Here is a 20096-nt window from a genome sequence, read left to right as displayed (position 1 = left end):
ACTAGCGATTGCTATAGCGGAAAGTTCCAAGGGCTTGTCAAGAATGTAGTCTTTGCAGAAGAATCGGTCGCTCAGCAGTTGAGTCTCGTAGCCAGCTTCGGCTCCAGCTAATAGCAACCAGGTCGTGCACCTGCGGGATGTCCGACCCACCGCCCGCAGTCCCGCGAGCACCAACCAGAAGCCGCATATCTTAGAAGCCACTGCCAACAGATGCCCGTGACGGCGAACAGCGAGATCTCAGTAATTGACAACAAAACGCGTTTGGACCCTGCTCCAGCGGCGTTTGCAAGGCGCAACGGCTGAGTTGCCCCTGATGCAGGTAAAGCACCCCACTTTGTCCCAGGCATAGTCGCTTGCGAAACCAGTTTTACATCCGCACTACGGAGTATATAACGTAATCCACCATCAAGCGGCTCACCCCCATCGAGTGGCGCACTTTTTTAGACTTGACCACTACAAACGGCCAGAATTCCACCAAAAATAATGAAATCAATTATAACTACCCTGAATCGCTTGAATGATCTATTTCTCTAGCCTCTTGACACGTCCTTGCGTTGTGACCAGTCTTGCGGCAGATGCCACAGAGCCGCGAACCCGTCCGACGCCTCTTTGACGACCCTTCATTTTCCTCCTCGACGCGTCCTTCCTCTTCAATCACACCCTTCTCTGCCATTATTGCCCTAGCCTGACTCCCTTTAATGGCCCCTCCGTCTCGTAAACGCGTCCGTTTGGCTCTCCGGCGCTTAGAAAGCGCTTCGTTAGCCTCTTGCAATGTCCGTACCTCGGCCTCGAAAAGGACAACCCGATGGGAAACCGCTTGCATTCCTTTTGAAAGCTGGTCGACGGCGGCTAAAATCGGAGTCGAAGAGCTCGACTGATGTCTCGTAATCCGAGCTTTAATAAGGGCTGCAAGAGGGCGTCTTGAAGACCCAAGGTGTTGGTGTTAGAACGGAGTGGCCCTGCCAAGACCGCCCCTTGAGGACGAAGGAAAAGGAGACAGAAGACAGATTGAATTGAAGCTATCGCCACTCCTACCATCACGGTCGATCTGATCATTCTTGCAGTTATGCCTGCAGTGGTTCTAACAGATTTCGTCGGCGGTGTCGCTATAGCCAACGCTTGATGGCCAAGTTTCGGGAATGGCCTCGACGCCGCTGGCGGACAAGATATGAAACGCCATATCCAACAGTCGCTTGTTGTTGGCTTGGGACTCGAGGGTTCTCGATGACGGCGTAATTCCAAGGACACCAAGGTATCGAGGAACACCAAAGCAAAGTTGTATAAAGAGAGGTCAAACGTCCCCCAAGCCAGCTAAGAAAACAGACTCATCATCAACAGCTCAAACATACATTCAGAACTTCACAGCTCAGCTCCAACTCTCTTCAGACATCGGCTTATACATTTAAAACCCTAACCGCACAATCCCAAAGCCCTCTTTACCCAGCCTCTCCGCTACAGCCACTTTTCTTAACCCCTTACATTCAATCAAGGTAAGAATGTGGGCTTCTCTCGTTTGGCATTTACAACGTTGCTAACACCAAGGTGTTCTCTGCCTTGCCTAGGTAGCCACAATGTACAACTATTACGTCTACCTCTACACCTGATCAGGTTGCTCCACGAAAGTCGGTACAACGCAACGCCCCAGTAGGGACTGCAGTGGAGACTGCACTATGACCCAGTCGAATACCACCACCTCGCGAAATGCGACGGCTCTATGCGCCTCTCATGGGAATGTTGGATCGAGCTCGGCCTCCAGAAGCGCTGGTTCCAGCTGCGGCGCCCAGTCTGGCGGCAGTCGTCGCCTCATCACCCGCTCCAATGCTCATATACGCCGGTAAATCCATACAGTGGTGGACTTTCATGAAGGGAAGGTTGAGTGGCTTGAGCTCGAGCGCTGGTCGCTCGTTCGTGGGGCTGGAGAGAGTATAAGGGATGTCGTGTTATTGATAGACTTTTCTCTTGAAATGGAAGGTAGGCCGTTCTGTCACTATATTGTGTGCAGCTACTGCTTTTGTGTGCATTATGACCTTAACACAGTATCTACTTACATCGAGAAAAAGCCAGCAGATTTCCCTCCACCCATGTAGCGAACACAGCCTGCGCCGCCCGAAACACACGCAGGACATCACCGCCTACTCGTCGTCGATATACCCTAGTGCCGGTAGTATTTGGGTCTTAGGGAGAGGCCAAATCTCACTCGTCAGAACCACGGCCCAGCCAGGCCCTAGGCAGGCTGACTGGCGCCCACGGCCCTCCGTCCAGAGGAAGAAGAGAATGTCACATTATTGGAATTGCTACTTCGGGGTCTACAGACTTGTTAAAAGACCTAGGTACAGAGAAGAGTCTGGTCACTGGAAATAGGATAAAAAAGTCCGGCTGCCCTTTCCTACTGTCCCTCTATCCAAGCTTCTCTTAACCCCCTGTTACGCTCTGGCGATAGCGGTCCTTGCCCCTACCTAGGACCTAATTGGTATTGGGAGTACTCTTACAGCGCGGCCTAAGCCTGATCCTGAGCCTGATCCTGAGCCTGATCCTAAGCCTGAGCCTCTTCTAGGTGCGCCTCATCAACAAAAATGGACGCGATGGTGCGCACTTTGTAATCCTCGTCAGCAACCTCGACGGCGTGGAAGTCAAGGTAGTTATCGATAGGCTCCGACGCGGACGTCAGCTCAACTAGAGCCGAAGACAGGTGTTCTCCGGCTGGAATATGCCGCAGCCAGTAGAAACAGACGTATTTGGACTGAAATAGCGGCTCCGAGTCCCTAGGGCTGCGGACACCAGGTTGCGGAAGCACACGTCTGATCACAGAGGGCGCGATATCGTCACCAAAGAGCATGTCGCTCAACTGGCGGATGGCATACGCGACGGCGGGTTTGCCCTTTCTTAGGACGGCCGAAGCGCTATCGGATTCCGATAGGGGGTTCATGGAGGGAGCAAGATGCTGAAACGCCTCTCGGTCGATCTTGACCAAAACCACAGCTGGCCCGGTCGGCACGACAAAGTCGGACGGCTCAATCCTAATGGAAACGGCCATTTTTTAGGTTTATTCGTTCCTAAGTCCGTGTATTAGCGCCAGATTCGATGATATCTTATCCAAAACAAGACTGACCTAGGCTGCTTGTCAAAGATACTTCTGCCAGTACCTTGTGAAGGTAAGGGAGCAAGCGGCATGGCAAAGACCCTGGGGGACGCAGTACTCTCAAATAGTACTGAGGAAGCGGGGTTCCACGCCCGCTTGTACGCGCCAAACAGGGTCCCCAAATTATGCCGCTCAGAGGGCTCGGATGCCTCCGCGGCCGCATTCCGAGTGACCTGGCGCCCAACAGCATAAGGCTCTGTGGCGTATACGGCGGACTGTGACGAGGCGGGTATGGCCTGGAGGCATAGCCTATGTCGCTGGTTAATTACTTTCAAGAAGAGAAGCAGCCAGGCGATTAGATACAGCCTCTGAGGCGTCGTTGGGGTCTTGCATTCAGGTTGCCACCCACCAAACATGGTGCAGAAACAGCAACTCAAGGGTACGTGACAACAAAAGTACGGCCGAAGCAAATTTATTATTCCCAGTCCAACCACCCTTGGCACACTAAACCCAACCAGCGGGCCCAGAATGAGAAGAGACTCCCTCCCTTCCTAATTCCCCTCGGCTCGGACAGCCGACAGCCAAGATATCCAGCGGCAGCCCGACCTCAGCTCCTGGCGTATACCAGTCCGCCATCGTCCCCATCTCCCTCTCCGGCATCTTCCTCTCCACAAACCCCTCCATGGCCTCGACCTGCTCCAGCGGGAGCAGGCCCAACTGCGCCCTCCAATCCCCTCCCTCATTCCTCCCAAAGAACCGCTCGTCCAAAACCCGCCAGTAGATGCCATCAAACGCCCAGCGTCCTGCACGCCGCGTACACCACCCAGAAGTGGCCTGTCTCCTAGCTCCCGCGCATCCGCACGGGCAGGGGCACCTCTCCTTGCCCCAACCGGCCCTGCGCGGCGGCGGCGTGTTCCCGCTCCCTCCCCTCCAGCGCGCGCAAAAGCACCTCCAGCCGCTCCGAACTCTCCCCTAAAGGCAGGCTAAGCTAAAGCTAATACCTGCTGTCCTAGCAGCTTCCTTCCCCTCCACTACACCGTTCATCCCTCTTAAGTCACGCTTCACGCTTCTATTCACTGCGGCGTACGACATGCTGGTTAGCGAGCCTCATGTTCAGACGCTGTCTCCAGGAGCCGAGGCAGCGGCCTGCTCTGGCGCCAACCACCAACAACTAGGGGCAGTAGATAGTCCGAAATCATGGCTCGAGAAGTTAGAAGAGAAAATAAAAGTCTCGAGGCGATGTGATCGTGATGGGCGGAGAGGAGTACCGCGTTGGGAAGATGCTAGGCCATGGGTCGTTTGGAGTTTTTTACGAGGGTTACAAACTCTCCGAAGAAGGCTTGGTCTAAGTGGCTATCAAATTTGTAACTGACCCCCCTCGATTCACAATATGCGATGCAAAGCAGAGACTGATACGTGCTGAAGCCAGGAACTAAGGAGGTTTGGCAACCCTCAGCTACAAGACGAGTATCGTTTTTACAATACTCTTTCCGGCGGCAGTTAATAATAACCAATGTATGGTATTCTAAGGGTTTATTATTTTGGTCCCTCTGGCCTTTATAATGTCCTTGTGATAGACCTCCTTGGCTGTTCTCTAGAGGACCTCTTCTAAGAGCGTAAGTGGAATTTCACACTTAAGATAGTAGCTATGTTAGCCAAGCGTATAGTATGTGTATGTCTAGCCCTGGGGTACTAAAGGAGAGCTAGCGCCCGTGACCGCAGGCTGACTAACTCCATAGCTACACCCACACCATAACCACTGACAGGATACTGTGGTCTACCCTATCGAGAGGATGGCTTGTCTGCCTAAGGGGGGCTGGGCTGATTAGCGACGCAGGTCTCTGATTAGGACAGTCACCCTCAAAGACGGTGAGCTGTAGCTTAGAGGTTTCGGCCATCGTCTTCTTCAACAACCAAGTAGGGACCGTCGGGTAACAAAAGAATCTGTCAGCAGTTCTTAGCAAATGTCTGAGGTATAAAACACTAGCATGTAGCAATCATCCCATAATAATACACCAACCACTCGGATGAAGCCAAGACCGCCTGATGAGACGCCGCGGGTGGCCCTCGCAAACAGGATATTTGGCGGTGCCCTCGTTTCCTGAGGTTGGCTTTCTAACTATTAAACGCCGGATTGTGCTTAGCACACCCAGCCATCAACTCACCACGGCCCGCTATGTACCTAGGTTGGCGTCGTCGCAGTGGACTTTCCGGCCGAAGGCTCCCTTATCCTTGTCTCGAATGTTAAGCCAGGGACGGGGAGCTACGCGCCTGTGGTTCCTTCAAGAGTCATATAATTCATCCTCTCGTGATCGAAAGAAAATATGTTGATGTTTGCGAACTCATCAGGAGAGGTAAGCGATGGTCCATCAGAGGCAGCAAGCATCGAGACCCCCCCCCCCCCCCCCGCAAGTTGGGCCCCAAGTTGGTTGCCGTTGAACGGAAAGAGATCCATAAATAATTATTAATTAGTAAGGTAATTACCCTACCCCGCGTCAGCCGCTGTTGCAGACGTTGCGTTTTCAGAAAGCTATCATTGACATCTCGCTGGTCGCCACTCTAAGGAAATAATAATAATTCCTCAATCGAAGAGCTGACAAAAACAAGCGCATGCCTAAGATCTCGGCTACTTATTATTAATTATTGTCGCTCCTGCCTGGCTTCCCAACCTCAACGCACAACTTTCCAAAATGGCCCAGCCTGCGAAAGCATTCGTAGGTCCCATGATTCATTCCCTCTCGGCGTCCGAAATCGAGGTACTCCCTTATGCTCTGCTTGCAGTCAACAGTGAGGGGAAGATTACCTCCCTCCTTCGGGACGTCAACCCACAGCGGGCGCAAGACGCGCTTAAAGCTCTTAACTTTCCCCCGGAATTAGTCACGATTCATTACCTCGGTCCGGGTCAGTTCCTCATCCCCGGTTTCGTAGACACGCACAACCACGCCCCGCAATGGGCGCAACGCGGCTTGGGTCAGGGGATGCACATCCTCGACTGGCTCGACGCCATCACCTTCCCCAACGAGGCCCGGTTCCACGACCCAGAGTACGCTCGCCGCATCTACTCCAGCTGTGTCGACGGTTTTCTCCGCCAGGGCATCACGACCGCCTCGTACTACGGCTCCATCCACGGGGAGGCCACCAAGACGCTGGCCCGTCTCTGCCTGGAGGAGGGCCAGCGCGCGCTCGTGGGCAAGTGCAACATGACGCGCAACGCACCCGAGTACTACCGCGACGCGTCGGTCGAGGATAGCCTGCGGCTCACCGAGGAGTGCATCGACTACGTCAGGTCGCTGGATCCCGCGGGCAACCTCGTCAGGCACGTCCTCACCCCGCGGTTCGCCATCTCGTGCGACGCCGAGGTGCTGCGGGGGCTCGGCGACATTGCGCGCAACAACCCGGACCTCCCGATCCAGACGCACTTCAACGAGGCCGAACAGGAGATGAAGGCGACCAGGGAGCTATTCCCGCAGTTCGCGAGCGAGGCCGATCTGTACGAGCACTTCGGTCTGCTGGGCGAGCGGTCGATCCTGGCGCACTGCTGCCACATGACCGACTACGAGATGGAGCGGGTCAAGGCGTTGGGGTGTGGCGTCGCGCACTGCCCCATATCGAACATGACCGTCGGCGGCGGCTTCATGGCCGCCCCCGTCCGGGAGTTCCTGCGGCGGGGGATCAAGGTCGGGCTGGGCACCGACAGCGGCGGCGGGTTCTCGAGCAGCATCCTAGACGCGATGCGCCAGGCCATGATCGCCAGCTACGCGCGCGAGGTCATGTCCAAGGGACAAGACAAGGGCTTGTCCGTGGATGAGGTGTTCTACCTGGCTACTCTGGGCGGTGCCCAGGTCTGCGGCTTGGGTGACAGGATTGGAAATTTCGAGGTGGGCAAGGACTTTGACGCCATCGTCGTCGGGACTCAGGGGAGCGAACAGGGAATCATGACCGTGGTGGAGGAAAATGATAGCCTCAGAACCGTGTTTGAAAAGTTCATCATGACGGGGGATGACAGAAATCTCATCAAGGTTTATGTCCAGGGACGGCCGGTAAAGGGTTAATAGGTACTTAATCGAGGCGTAAAAAGGGCTGCGGCTCAGCCATGATGCGGAATTGCCCCGTCGTCGTCCATGAGGCATTTCAAGTGTGCGTTATAGTGGACTTTGGCTAATTAATTAGGTCAAACAGGATATTAATTATTACCAACAGGCAACATGAAAGAAGAAAAACAGTTCTTGCCGCGAACAGAGGGGTTTCCTACAGCGTCTAACAGCGATTAGTAGCATAATTATATAAGTCATATTACTTGCTACGGCACAATCATAGGTACTACTGGAAATGATTGTCATGACATGTTACTACCTAGATCACTATGGCTAGCTCCGTAGCGCTTCGAAAACCCGGGGTGGGGAGGGGTGGTTGCTCACACAACATAGGTAATATGTACAGTACGGAAGACTGGATATTATTAATTAATCAACCACACAGGGGTTCAGTGCTGACAGGCAGGTGGTCTTAGACACAAAGAGATAAGATAATAACCGTGCCCTTTCAGCAACCCCTGTCATGGAATAATAGAGAGAGAGAGAGAGGAAATAAGAGAAGGCGGAATAATGGTCAAAGTTCTGAAGGTCACCTTAATTACGTAGATTAATTAGACCACGAGTTCTCATTGCTACCGACAGCATTGGTAGAAAGATAATTGGAAGCAATAGCCTAGAAATTCATTAGAAACCTGCTTAATAGGGAAAAGGTGGTTTTAATTAGCGAAATCGCCCGATCAGTGGAAAGCGATATGAGTCCTCTTCGCCTGGAGGGAGGTTGTGTTCTATTTAGGTCCCTAGGTAATTAATCATGTGCATCCCATCCTGCCAAATAGCCACCCTTCTCTTGAGCAGCGTAATATGTTTCCAATGAAGGGCATCTTCCAGCCACCTGGGTCAAGATATGGTTACAAGTGTAAATAGCTGCCTCCCGTCGGCAGGTTAAATGTCATAAGACTTTATCTCAGGTTATTATGATACAGAGAAGACCCATAGTCACCACCCCCACACTTGACACTTCCGCTCTACTGCGTAATATACCACAAGAGAAAGAAGAATGGGGGGAGGGTGGGGTTAATAGAACCTGCCGTGTGAGCAGAGTGTGGATAGTCCGCAGGCTACGCACCGGCAGGCTGCGCATCTGTAATTCCGCTAAGTGCTGGTCGGGGCATACCGCGCGCTCCGGCCATCCTTCTCCCTCAGACAAGATTCACGCTTCTGGTCTCACAGCCGTAAAAGAAGCCTTTCCGGTTGGTATACCCAATGGCGACGCCCACACGCCGATAGGATTCGGGTCGGCCCCAGTCGTGGTCGGGAACCAGCAACAGCATGGCGAGCTCTCCCAGCTCGAGACACACAATTTCCCTCTCGTCGCCTTCCCGAACGTACGGCGCGGGATGCTGGTCCGGCTTGTCGTCCGCCGGGATGGTGTAGTCTAGTTGTCCGACCACCTCACCGCAGTGGGCATCCTTGGAAAGGATGGTTCCGTTGCCCTTGTTGCGGGCGTAGATGCTGCGGCCTGGGAACGCGCCAAAATCGAAACAGGACCGGCCGTCACGCTTCCGCTCAATGCCGTCCCATGAGACATTCAGGGCATCGTCGGATATGAAACGGCGAAAACGTCCCCGGACTTCGACCGCTTTGACGCCCCGGCCTCGCTCCTCGACAGCCCGGCCGCGGTTGATGAAGTCGGTAGAAGGGTCCCCGGTTTCCGTCCGAGCCAGCGCGTAGCTGGCCTCGGCAGCTTCGACGCGTCGAACCGCAACGAACTTGAAGTGTGCCGACGGCCTGAACGGCGCTTTCGTCTTGGTCTGCACCCGGAGGGGCAGGGACGCCCACGACCAAGACGGCGCAATGTGCCGCAGATTGTGTCGAGGTTCGACCGCGCTCGCCACAGACCAGGCCAGGTGCCTGGCAAAGTTGTCTTTCCACAAGCCGGCCAGGTAGTCCTCGGTAACCACGGCCCCGCCGTTGGCCGCCTTGGCGTTGTAGAAGCGGACGGCGAGGCCGGCGATGGCCAGGAACCGGTCCCTCGGAGCGACCAAGTCGCGGCGGGTGTAGGCTTGAACGATGTCCAGCCACTCTTCGTGGAGCAGCTCCTCGTCGCCGGACCTGCAGAGCTCCAGAAACCGCTGGGGACAGCTCCGTGAACAGGGATCGGCGGGGGAAGCAGCCCAATCAGACTCGCCCAACTCGGCCACCTGACGCTCCAGGCAGGACCAGTACCACCGCTGGCCCGCCCAGTACACGATCCGTGGTGATAGTCGCTCCTCCTGTAGCGTCCAGGCTCGTAGCGATACGGGCGACTCGAGCCGAACCCGGTCCAGGGGCATCGGAGTGTTGTGAAGCCACCACAGGTCGCGGAGCCGGCATGCCCCGCCTCGCTGTGTCCAAGCTAGCCTGTCGTACAACAGGCGGTCGGTTGCCTTGGTGCTCGAAGAAGCAACGAGCGTGAAGGCGGAGTTTCCGTAAACCTCGTGCATCAACGAGGCCTCCGTGTCCCAGTTGGTCCCTTTGGGGATGCAGACGTTGTCGATCCAAACGTAGAAGACCCCCAACGACGCCGATATCGCGATCGCGTCTTGCATCGTCTCTGGCAGTTCCCGGACCGAAAAGGGGTTCAGCCGCTCGGGGACAGGTCGGCCGTTGATCGTCTTGGTGCCCGCACCCTTGATCCTTGCCCATTCGGCCGCCGGCATGGTCGCGGGGTCGCCCCAGGAGTAGCTCAGCACGACGTAGTCGACGGGTTCCGACGGCCCTGCTACCAGTTGAACAAGGTTATCGGGGAGGATCCTGAGGAGCCAGGTAGGGTTCCGGTGGGACCAGCGGTATCTCGAAGAGCACTCATGGTTCCGATGGCAATCGTCGACCACTCTGCGTAGCGCGCTGAGATCAGGACGCGGGCCCGGGGCCGCCCTCCTCGAGTTCCGGGCGACTGCGCGAACGTCGTTGGTCAAGTGAACGGTCGCGGAATAGAGCACAGCTTTTGGCGACTTCACAGCCAGCGCTAACTCGCTGTCCCCGGAAGAACCGAGGTTCAGCACGGCGTAGATGGGCCATTGATTACCGGCGTGCCCCAGGCGCTCCGCACCATGGCTCGTGATCTGTTCTAAGAGGAAGGCTCGCCGGAGCGTCCGGCAGGTGTCACAGCCCGTCTCGAGGGCGCAGCGGTCGAGTTCGACATAGCTGTTGTGGACGATGCGAGGAGGCGACGAGCCCCGAAAGGTGCTGTCTCGTCTTCGTTGCACTTCGCCCCAGCGCAGGAGCTCACAGATCTCGCCGCATCCCTTGCATTGTAGTGGGAAGCCCTCGTCCGATAAGACCCAAAGGAGGCCGGAACCTGGAATTGACGCCCGTAACAGATTCCCCAAGGCCCTCATTGCGCTTAACACATGGCTCTCGGGCATCGGTTGTGTCAGCATAACCACAACCGGTGAAAGGTCTGCAGAGGGGTGCCGATGATGGTGGGATCTTGGAACAGCCTGGCGTTTTGAAGCTGTTCAAGCTAAGGTTGCTGGTCGTGTTTGAGTATTTACTTAGTAACTACGGCACCGCATACTGTAGGACGCGGAGGCACATACCGGGCTGCGACCAAGGGAGCCGGCGCCGTTGAGGCTTAGGTCCTCCATCCTGACCTAATTCGGGCGACACGGACATCTCGAGACCTGTTCATCCGGGCCGGAGGGGGCCCGTAACTGGGCCAAGGTTATTTTAGGTCAGCAGCTGAGAGAGACATTGTCTCAACTGGCATGCGCAAGTTTTTTTTTTGACGAGTCTTCGCATCATCATACGCCAGCGGAAAGCCCCGCACCCCCACGGCTAATTAGAGGCTGAAGCCCGTGGAAGCTTCTCGTTACATCAGGGAGATAGGCGTTGTTACACGCCCTTTTGAAAATCGAGATCGAAGGCAGGTACCTAGTCCAGGCCGTCGCGGCTATGCAACGGCGCCGTGCGGGACCCAGGGGTGTGGGAATTGGGGCTGTGACAGAATGCGGCACAAATGGGTCTCCTCAGATTCCGTGAGCGCCCTTCACCAGCACCTAATTCGTAATTTAGTCCATGGAAGATGGAATCATCGCGCGCCAGATCCGACGAATTTTGAAGCACTAATTAATTACTGCAAGGCAAAGAACGGGCCGCTCCCCACCGTGTTTCGTCGCCGCGCGGCTCCCTCCCATTTCCGATAATCCAAACAGAGTTTGTCATACAAACAAAGCCGTGGTTGCTCTCCATATAATATTTACTTTTCTCACAAGGAATTGGTAGCAGCGCTGTGCCGGTTTCCTGTGCCTGAGAAGAGACGAATTTACCTACGAAAATGGAGCAGAAAAAAAAAGTGACACTAGAAACCGAATAAACCAATGGGAAAAAGAGGTTATTTTTCCTGTTTTTGTTTTGTTTAAAAGAAATAAATAAAAGAAGAAGGAAGGAGAAGGAAAGGAAGGTGAACAGAGGGAAAGATCGATCCATCACGTAAGATGAGACCCGAATACATCAGGCACTGAACCAACAACACATGGCCGTTAAAATCGAGGAGTGAGAACAAAACACGGGTACCTACCGTAAGGCACGCACAGCATGATGACTGCACGAGTCTCCGACGCGCCCATCATGATGACTACGGGAGTACTGTGCCCGGCTTCTGCAGATTCGCTGCGGCTTGACAGATCAGCTCGTATTCCGAACTCGTTTCACCGTTCGGAGGCGGCCGTAATGGCGAAGGGCAGAAAACGGGGAATGGAAGCTCCGCTGGGGAGATTGCCGAGTTGGAATAGAAAGCCAATTGCACAGAGAGAATGCAACCGTTCCCAAACATGCCAGCTCTCAGCTTGTGCTTCGGTGACGGGATACACTGGCGTTTTAAAAGTCTCACGGTAGATAGCGCAGGCAAGTTCAAGCTGAGACGTGGAACGCCCCGCGGGAGGGATCTGGTTGAGCGGGGCCGCCACGCAAACCGTTGGGAAAGGGAGGCACGCGCTAACAGCCCTAAATTAAGCTCAGGTTTCAGCCCTACGCAGTAGTGTATGTATGTATGTATATACGTATGTATGTACATTACATACAGTACAGTACAGTACAGTACAGCCTGCCCAGCTTAGCGCAGCCCACAGCTCGGCCTCGGCCCAATGCTCCGCTCTGTGCCGCACAGGGCCGGGCTGTTGGCGGCGGCACTCTTGACCCGGCACGATGTTCTCTGTTTGGGCGGGCTGCCTTTGCCAGAAGGTTTGGTTCTCATCCATTGCTATCCTTGTAGGCAGCAAGGTCATCCGCTTACCACATACCTGTGTAACCGTGAGCTGCCGAAGCTTGTATTTTGGTGAGTTTACGTTCTTTCTCCCTCCTTTCGTTCGTCTGAGTCATTTCTTCCTTTTTTTTGACCCGACTGGAAGGATCAGAAACGGTACACTGCGGTAAGGAGTAATCTATACTTTGATCTCTGTGCTACAGCGAGGCAGACGGGACGGGCAAAACCGAGAGCAACCCACTGCTCACCAGCCAATGAGCAGCCATGTCGAGGCCTGGAACATGCCGATTGGAGGAGTCCGCTAGTGAAACACGAGTTGGGGGCAGGCAGTGCGCCCGTGGCGCTGGACCGCCTTGGCACAAGTCGCTGGTGGGCGAAGGTCCAGTCTGCACGCAGAGTATCCTCCGTGCTGTCTGATGAGGTAGCATCAGGGCCAAGTCCTTCTACAGTGTGGGCTCGAAGTCCATCACGTGTGGGAGCGCCGCGTCCCACAAGACAGGATCCTCCCGAGTCCTTTGGCCCCAAGACGAGGGCGGCGACAGACTCAGCGAGTGACCCGAGTGTGTGGCTTGTTTTGCGGCGAGCCCGGTTGTGGGCCAACCCGGGGGAGCAAGTGGCGGCCAGAAATACAAGGAAGGGGCTGGCGGTGGTTTCGTGATGGAAAGAATGTGGCAGCCTAGGAAGATGTCTGCGCTTGAGCCGCTTGACCGTCCTACCGCCAAAAGGATCCTCGCTACCTCAAGAAGCCAGTCCATGCCAAAGCAGCCATGGGCTCGAGAGTCGTCACAGCTTTTCTCGCTCTATGGGATGGTGAGCCGCTGCCCTGGTTCGCGGTCGACCCCTACCGATAATATCTTGCCTTCTCTAACCAGGCGTTTTGAACCCCGTCTGTCTTAAGAGAACCATCGCCAACACCCGAGTCCCTGTCATTTGATTTGTTGCTTTCGAATCGGCCAGAGTCACAAATCATCATCACCCCGGCATACGCTCGGGCCGCTCGTCCCAAGATCCCGATCCCGGCTCTTCCGTCTGGCGCATCCGCCGGACGCCCCATACAGACACAGACCGACATGTATCGGACAAAGCACTTCAGATGGAAGCTGATGCACCTCTGGGGCATCTCAGCCCACCTGGGACTCGTTGCCGCCGTGGCTATCGGCTATCTCGGCCAACTCGGGAATCCCGCCAGGCCGGAACGCTGGGGCCGCGCAACGACGGCCGCCGGAACGAGCCGTTGCACGGCCGTGATGGCGGCCGGGTTGGACGGAGGAGATACGCTCGACGTGGGAACCCATACACTGCTCAGAGCATGTCTGATCCTGGTAAGCTCCCTCTCTCTCCCCCACTGGACTCTTTCCCGATCCAATTGGAAATCCTAGTAGGTTGACCGAACTCTCGTTCCGTGCTCGCGCAGGGGTCACTCGGCTTCGTCATCAACGTTGCCCTTCTCGCCGCACTGCTGGCCGTGGAGCCGATCAAGATCACCTTGACCGAGGGAGAGCAACACTGGCGCAAACAGGTCGTCACGTTTTTTGGCTGCCTGCTCAATCTGCTTCTGGCGGGTGCAGGTTTCTGCCTGGCCGTCCACTTGGGTGTCAAGGCAGCAGATTCCAAACTCTTGATTGCTCCGCTAGTATGGACATACTTCCAGGCGTACGCTTAATAGCCCCTTGAAGCCCCTCTCCGCATTTCGAAAGACTGACCCGTGTAAAGGCCATTAGCGTTCGCAGTAGCCGTGTGCGACGCTTTTAAAAACTACCGGGAAGGAAAGGACCTTCTTGACTAGTTCCTCACCTCCGCACTTAGGGAAGTGACTGGGCTATTGGATGGCCAAGCTCGTTCCAAGCCCGACACTCCGAAAGGCGCAGTTTCATAGACTATTAGATTTACCTTTATCTGTTCTCTATTGGTTTTTCCTCCCTATCTTCTTTTATCATTTCACATTTATTTTTTTTATTTGGGTACTCTTTCTATATCTTTGTTCTTTTACGGTTTTATATAAGTGGTTGAGATTAGAAATAGGGGGCTCAATGGACCTCAAGGTCCCGGCGTTCTCGGTTGGTCTGATATCCTATAAATGGCAAATCCCGAGAGTGTTTTGTTTAATGGGCTGTGGCATCGTAAGCATGGTAGGAGCCTGTTAAGGAGGGCAATAGTAGTATATATACGGAATATATAATCCGTATCTATACTATAGACCTTAATATACCTATCAAACTAGTATTTAGCAGCCTAACCATACCTCTTTAGACTTAGCCTAACCACTCTCCCTCCTTAAGCAAGCATCATATAATATAATCTAACTAATAAGTCTAAAAATTTAGACTCGATTTTAAATTCATTCTAATCCTTGTCCTTACTCTTGTTATAGGCCCGGGCTGCACCCGGGCTAGACAATGCCCGGGCTTTACCCGGGCATAGAATAGACCTACCCTGCCCTACTCACCTACGCCCTACGGGTCCGCGGAGCGTTCGTTGCTCGTTTGTAACTCGTCCGGTGGACACGCGGCCAAGGCCCAGTTAGGGCCCGACCTAGAGCCTAACCGGGCCCTACCTAGGTTATAACGTATATACTTAAAAGGCGCCCCTCTATATAACTCTTGTATTCTTTCTCTTTTTCTTCCTTAAGGTAGTTAAATAGAATATTATACGCTTATCTATAATTGCTATAAGGCTAGTATATTATATTTTGACTACCTTCTACTAGTAGTAACTCCCTAAGGGAGTTATTAATAATGTAGTTATAATGGATTTGATGGTATATAGGCCCTTGGGCTTAGTAGAATTATAGGAGCTTATTTACTCCCTTTAAGTAGTAGTAGAACAGTAGAACGCGACGATTAATACTTTCCGAGCATCCTAAACCTAACCTATCCTAACCCCTAAGTTAGCTAAGGTGCCCCTTAAAGCTTAGTAGCTATAGTAGAAGCGTCTCCTAACTAGTTAACCTTTTAATAGTAAAAAGGAACTCTTTATAGTATAGAAGAGTACAATAGAATATATCCTTATAGCTAATAGAGATTTTATTGGCTCTAATTACGACTAATAGGTCTTTATCTAGGGAAACCTTACATACTAGGTATAGACTTAGGTTATAGCTTACTATAAATTTATAGGCCTAAAAGTTAGGTATAACCTAACCGAGTTCTTCTAATATCTCGAGAGCATCTTCTCTAACCTTTATAAGAAGACGGTAGCCTTATTAGAATTAGAATTCCTTTAATAGAGAGACGACAAACCGTTTACTACCTTTATTATTTGGTTTAAGGCTAAGCTATCGAAGGTAGGCGGTCTCCTTTAGAGCGACGAGCTATATCTAATCAAATTATAATAATGCCTCTCTCCGAAACTTAAATATATGGCGGTCGGACAAGGGATTCCCTGGGATAATTACGTGATGGCGGTCGAGAAATACTATGAGATTACTATAGATCTTGAGGCTCTTCGGCTTAGTAATAAGTATTAGTAGATACGGGGGTAGTAGGCAGTACCTAAACTGTAGAGAGAGAAGGATGTAGAAGGAGATATACTAATGACTAGAATTAACTTATTATATACTAACCTATAAAGGAAGGGACCTAATAAGGATAAGGTAGAAAAACGTAGGGGTAACGCCCTATAGGCGAAATAGGTTAGTCTAGAAGTATATATAGCCTAATAGGTAGCTAGAGTATATATCTAGTATAGGTAGAAGGGTTATTTTATTGCTAAGTATTACTTTGCTGTGACGAACCCAGCTCAGACTTCTTCTGAAAGGGTTCAGATAGAGGTGAATTAAGCGGGACAAGCGTGCAGGTCGTCTAAGGGATTCGGTAAAGCCAAAAGGTTCACAACAACACTAGAGTTGTCTCCTACAATGGTCAGTGATGCTTGGTATAAATACCGGTGATTGTGGGTTAGGGTTGCTATCACTGGTGAACTCCCAGAGTCCACCATAACGAGTGGCTATTTACATGTATATATACTTCTGCCGATCGCTCATAGTCCCCTTCTATCCTGTCCTTGGATCGCCTTTGGTAGCTAGCTATCCTCTGCTATCTTTCTCTTTTTGGTAATCGTTCGCCTGTGGTAGCCCGCGCTCCCTAGCGATCCTGTGTCAGCCTCGCTTCGTGCCCTTCTTGATTGATGGCTCATTTAGCCTTCTGTGCCCTACCGGGTCGTGGTATATAGTTAGCTTATAACACGATGCCCTCTCTTTAGGGCTTTTGACCCGAAAGCTTCTTATGACTTGTTTTAAATACTATTAACACCCCCTCTTTTTTTTCCCCTGTAGGTACCGTCCCTCTTCTGCTAGCTTTCTTCCGCCATAGCTAATCCTGTTCCTAGGAACCGTCGCGATCTTAAGCACGAACGTTATACTGTTACGATCAAGATTGAGCAAGAGGGTTACGAGGTCACTATACCTTGTGAGCGTTATTAGAATATGAAGCCGTAAAAGCATTATATAATAATAAAGGGTTTAAACAAGTGTCAGAACTATATTCGCATAGGCAAGAAGTACAATGGCCCGAACGTTACAGATGCCTGTAGGTTCCTTGTTATTTTCCTTCGTAGTCCTAGGTTACTAACTATCTTAGTCCTTTTGAATTTGTCGGAGCAGGAGAAGGTTTTAAAAGAGATTGCTAAGACTAAGGCGCTTCTTGCTTAGACACTAAGCTGTTTAAGTCGATTACGTCGTTTGTAGCAATCCCTGCGCGATCGTGGTGCCGAGGTTTTTCGTCGTGGTGTAGCTCGTCTAGAGGAGGAGGAAGAACTAGATACTCCTCTGCCGATGTCGGAGACGTAGACCCTCGTGGGTTAGGCTTAGGCGTTAGGTACTTTTGACGCGCTCGATTAGGAGTCGATTGGGTTAGATCCTGGCCTTAATTCTAGCAGGTTCCCCTCTTTTTCTATTAAGGAATAGGCTTTAGAGCTAGTTCTTATAGCCGGTTAGGATTCTGCTGGTAAAACTACTCTAGTTTCTTAGGGTAACTTAGGTTCTTAACTAGTTCCTATAAGTTGTCTTCTAGTCTAAAATCAAGCTATTTGACTAGGTACTATAGTTCTCTATTAATAATATATAAATCTAAGATTTCTTCGACGTCCTATTCTTTCTCTTCGTCCTCTGCTTTGATATATATAATAACCTTAACGTTCTTCGGTGCTAGTTCGAGAAGTGAAATATGAAAAACATCTGTCTATAGTCATATAGATGATGGTAACGATAGTCAATAGTTAAATGTCGAGATTCGTTCTTTGATAACGAAGGGTCCGACCTTCTTAAAGTCTAGCTTTGTACTTAGTCGTTTGGTTTACAGGTTTCGTACGATTAGATAGACTTTGTCTCCCCTCTCTAGGCAAGGTCCCTTAAGCCTATATTTGTCGTAGTAGTTCTTTATTCTGGTTCTAACAAACTCAAGTTCGTTTTTGAGCTTCTTGTATAGTATGTATATTTGTTCTACTTTGACTGCTACTCTTGGCATTGTGACCTTTAGTCCTTGCCTAAGGTCTGCTTTATATTTGTAGTTCGTGAAGAACGGTATAACTTTGGTCATTTCTGTTAGTGTTATATTATAAGCGAGTTATACTGTTGGCAATAGTATGACCTAGTTGTCTTGCTAATAGTTAACGTAAGAACGGAGGTACTACTTGATAACTTAGTTTAGTCGCTCCGTTTGTCTGTTAGTCTATAGGTGAAATGCTATTAATAGCTTGCTATTAATGCCTAATCGTTGTATTAACGCTTGCCAGAACTTCGATACGAACTTAGTGTCTCTGTCGGTAATCTATTCTTATAGCTAAGCGTGTACTAATATAACTTGCTGATAGATTATATCTGCTAACTGTTTAGCTGTCTAGGACTCCTTATAGGGAAAGAAGTATGCCTATTTAGTTAGGCGGTCTACTATAGTAAGAATACTATTATAGATTACCCCTATAGCCGTGTCCTTAGATTCTAGCAGTTTCGTAATAAAGTCTATTATAACTAAACTCTATAGTTTGTTAGCTATTAATAGTAGCTAAAGTAGCCTATACGGCTTATATTATACCATTTTGCTTCGATTACAGATGTCGTAGTTCTATATGACTTCCTTAACTCGTATCGTTAGCTATAGAAAGTCGTAGTGTTTCTTGACTTGTACGACAGTCTTCGTAACTCCTTTATATCCTCTAAGTTTCAATTTATAGAGTTCTCGAATCATTTATAGCTATTGATTTTTATTATAGATATACGCTTTACCTTGGTACTAGAGTTTCCTATCTTTTTCTTCTACTCTGTCAGGTATTACTAATCTAGGTATTACTTAATACTATACCTTGTCAATCCTTTCTTCTCAAAAGATTACGTAATATTCTAGGAACAAGTCGAGTAGATCGTCTTCTATAGGTGTCTACGTTTCGTAATATAGCGTTCCGTCTATTTGTTCCTTAAATAACGGTGGCGTTGTTTCCGTTCGTCCTTCTATATGATTTGTTTATTAGCTTAAGGTGTCTGCTTGTACGTTCTCTTTGCCTTTCTTGTAGCAGATCTCAAAATTAAATTCTATAAGGAATTCTGCCTATTATATTTGTCATCTGTTAAGCTCCTTTATTGTTATAAAGTATTGTAAGTTCTTATAATCTATATATACTTATACTAGTTTAATTATGCTACTAAGGTATAGTTGCTATTCCTTGAAAGCTTCGATAATCGTAAGTAGTTCCTTATTATAGATTAGATAATTGAGACGTAGTCTATTGAGCTTCTTTAAAAAGAAGGCTATAGGATATAGCTTCCCTTGTTTGTCTTATTATCCTAATTGTCCTCCGATGGCGTAGTCTGAAGCGTCCGTTTCTACCTTAAATAGCTTCTTAGGGTCTAGTAGCACTAGTACTAGATCTTTAGTAATGGCGTTGTAGATCTACATAAATGCTTGCTCGTGCTATCCTTCCTATTAGAATTTAGCGTTCTTCTTAGTAAGTTCGTATAAAGGTCTTACGATCGCTCTAAAGTTCCTAATGAACATCCGGTAGAAGTTCGTAAACCCGATGAAACTTCGTACTTCTATAACTAACGTTAGTTATAGCTAATCCTTGATAGCTTTGACCTTTAAAGGTTCTATCTAGATTTGTTTTAAGGATATTTTGTATCCTAAAAATACTATCTTCCTAACGTGGAATTCGCTCTTTTCCTTGTTAACTAATAGCTTGTACGCGTATAATACGTCTAGCACTACTCTTATATACTTCCGATGTTTATCTATCGTCTTAGAGAAGATAAGTATATTGTTAAGATAATATACTATAAATTTATCGAGAAAGGATCGGATAGCTTAATTAATCAAGGCTTAGAACATTACTAGCGTGTTTGTAAGTCTAAATGGTATAATAAGATACTTATAGTAGCTATAGGGTGTCCTGAAGGCTGTTTTCTACTCGTTGCCTTCTTTGATCCGTATATAGTTATAGGCCGATAGCAAGTCAAGATACGTAAAATATTAGGCTCCTACTAACTGATCTCGGAGCCGTGAGATCAGTAGTAACAGGTATTAGTTTTTTACGGTCTGTTCGTTAAGTTACCGATAGTTAATATATAACTGTAGCTTTCTGTCTTTCTTAAGTATAAACAGGATTAGGTAGCCTACTAGCGATGTCGACGGGCGGATATATCCTCTTTAAAGGTTTTCCTCTAAATATCGTTTAAGTTCTTTATTCTATATCTAGCTCGTATAGTAAATCTTAAAGAACTTTAGTCGTGCTCCTTCCTTAAGTTTGATCT

The 20096-nt window shown here is 50.2% G+C and overlaps 4 protein-coding genes across 4 annotated transcripts; 2 read left to right on the top strand and 2 right to left on the bottom strand.

The window, feature by feature from the left end:
• Nucleotides 1–2447: 2447 nt before the first annotated feature.
• MYCTH_2311331 (uncharacterized protein) lies at nucleotides 2448–3192 on the bottom strand. Its single transcript, XM_003666508.1, has 2 exons — nucleotides 3110–3192; nucleotides 2448–3053 (listed from the first exon to the last, which is right to left on the bottom strand). The coding sequence occupies exon 2, from the start codon at nucleotides 3032–3034 to the stop codon at nucleotides 2534–2536; it is 501 nt and encodes a 166-aa protein (XP_003666556.1). The 5' UTR covers nucleotides 3035–3053; nucleotides 3110–3192; the 3' UTR covers nucleotides 2448–2533.
• Nucleotides 3193–5621: 2429 nt separating this feature from the next.
• MYCTH_2311330 (uncharacterized protein) lies at nucleotides 5622–7318 on the top strand. Its single transcript, XM_003666507.1, has one exon. The coding sequence runs from the start codon at nucleotides 5770–5772 to the stop codon at nucleotides 7129–7131; it is 1362 nt and encodes a 453-aa protein (XP_003666555.1). The 5' UTR covers nucleotides 5622–5769; the 3' UTR covers nucleotides 7132–7318.
• Nucleotides 7319–8312: 994 nt separating this feature from the next.
• MYCTH_2071908 (uncharacterized protein) lies at nucleotides 8313–10535 on the bottom strand (the record flags this gene model as incomplete). The annotated part of the gene is made up of 1 exon (XM_003666506.1): nucleotides 8313–10535. One exon carries the CDS (start codon nucleotides 10533–10535, stop codon nucleotides 8313–8315), a length of 2223 nt encoding a protein of 740 aa, XP_003666554.1.
• Nucleotides 10536–12875: 2340 nt separating this feature from the next.
• Nucleotides 12876–14579, top strand: MYCTH_2084292 (uncharacterized protein). The gene is made up of 3 exons (XM_003666505.1): nucleotides 12876–13680; nucleotides 13773–14011; nucleotides 14072–14579. The coding sequence occupies exons 1-3, from the start codon at nucleotides 13429–13431 to the stop codon at nucleotides 14142–14144; spliced, it is 564 nt and encodes a 187-aa protein (XP_003666553.1). The 5' UTR covers nucleotides 12876–13428; the 3' UTR covers nucleotides 14145–14579.
• The last annotated feature ends 5517 nt before the right edge of the window (nucleotides 14580–20096 follow it).

The sequence above is a fragment of the Thermothelomyces thermophilus genome, chromosome 7 (genome assembly GCF_000226095.1).
Source record: "Thermothelomyces thermophilus ATCC 42464 chromosome 7, complete sequence".
NCBI lineage: Eukaryota > Fungi > Ascomycota > Sordariomycetes > Sordariales > Chaetomiaceae > Thermothelomyces > Thermothelomyces thermophilus.
This window is presented reverse-complemented; position numbering and strand designations above follow the sequence as displayed.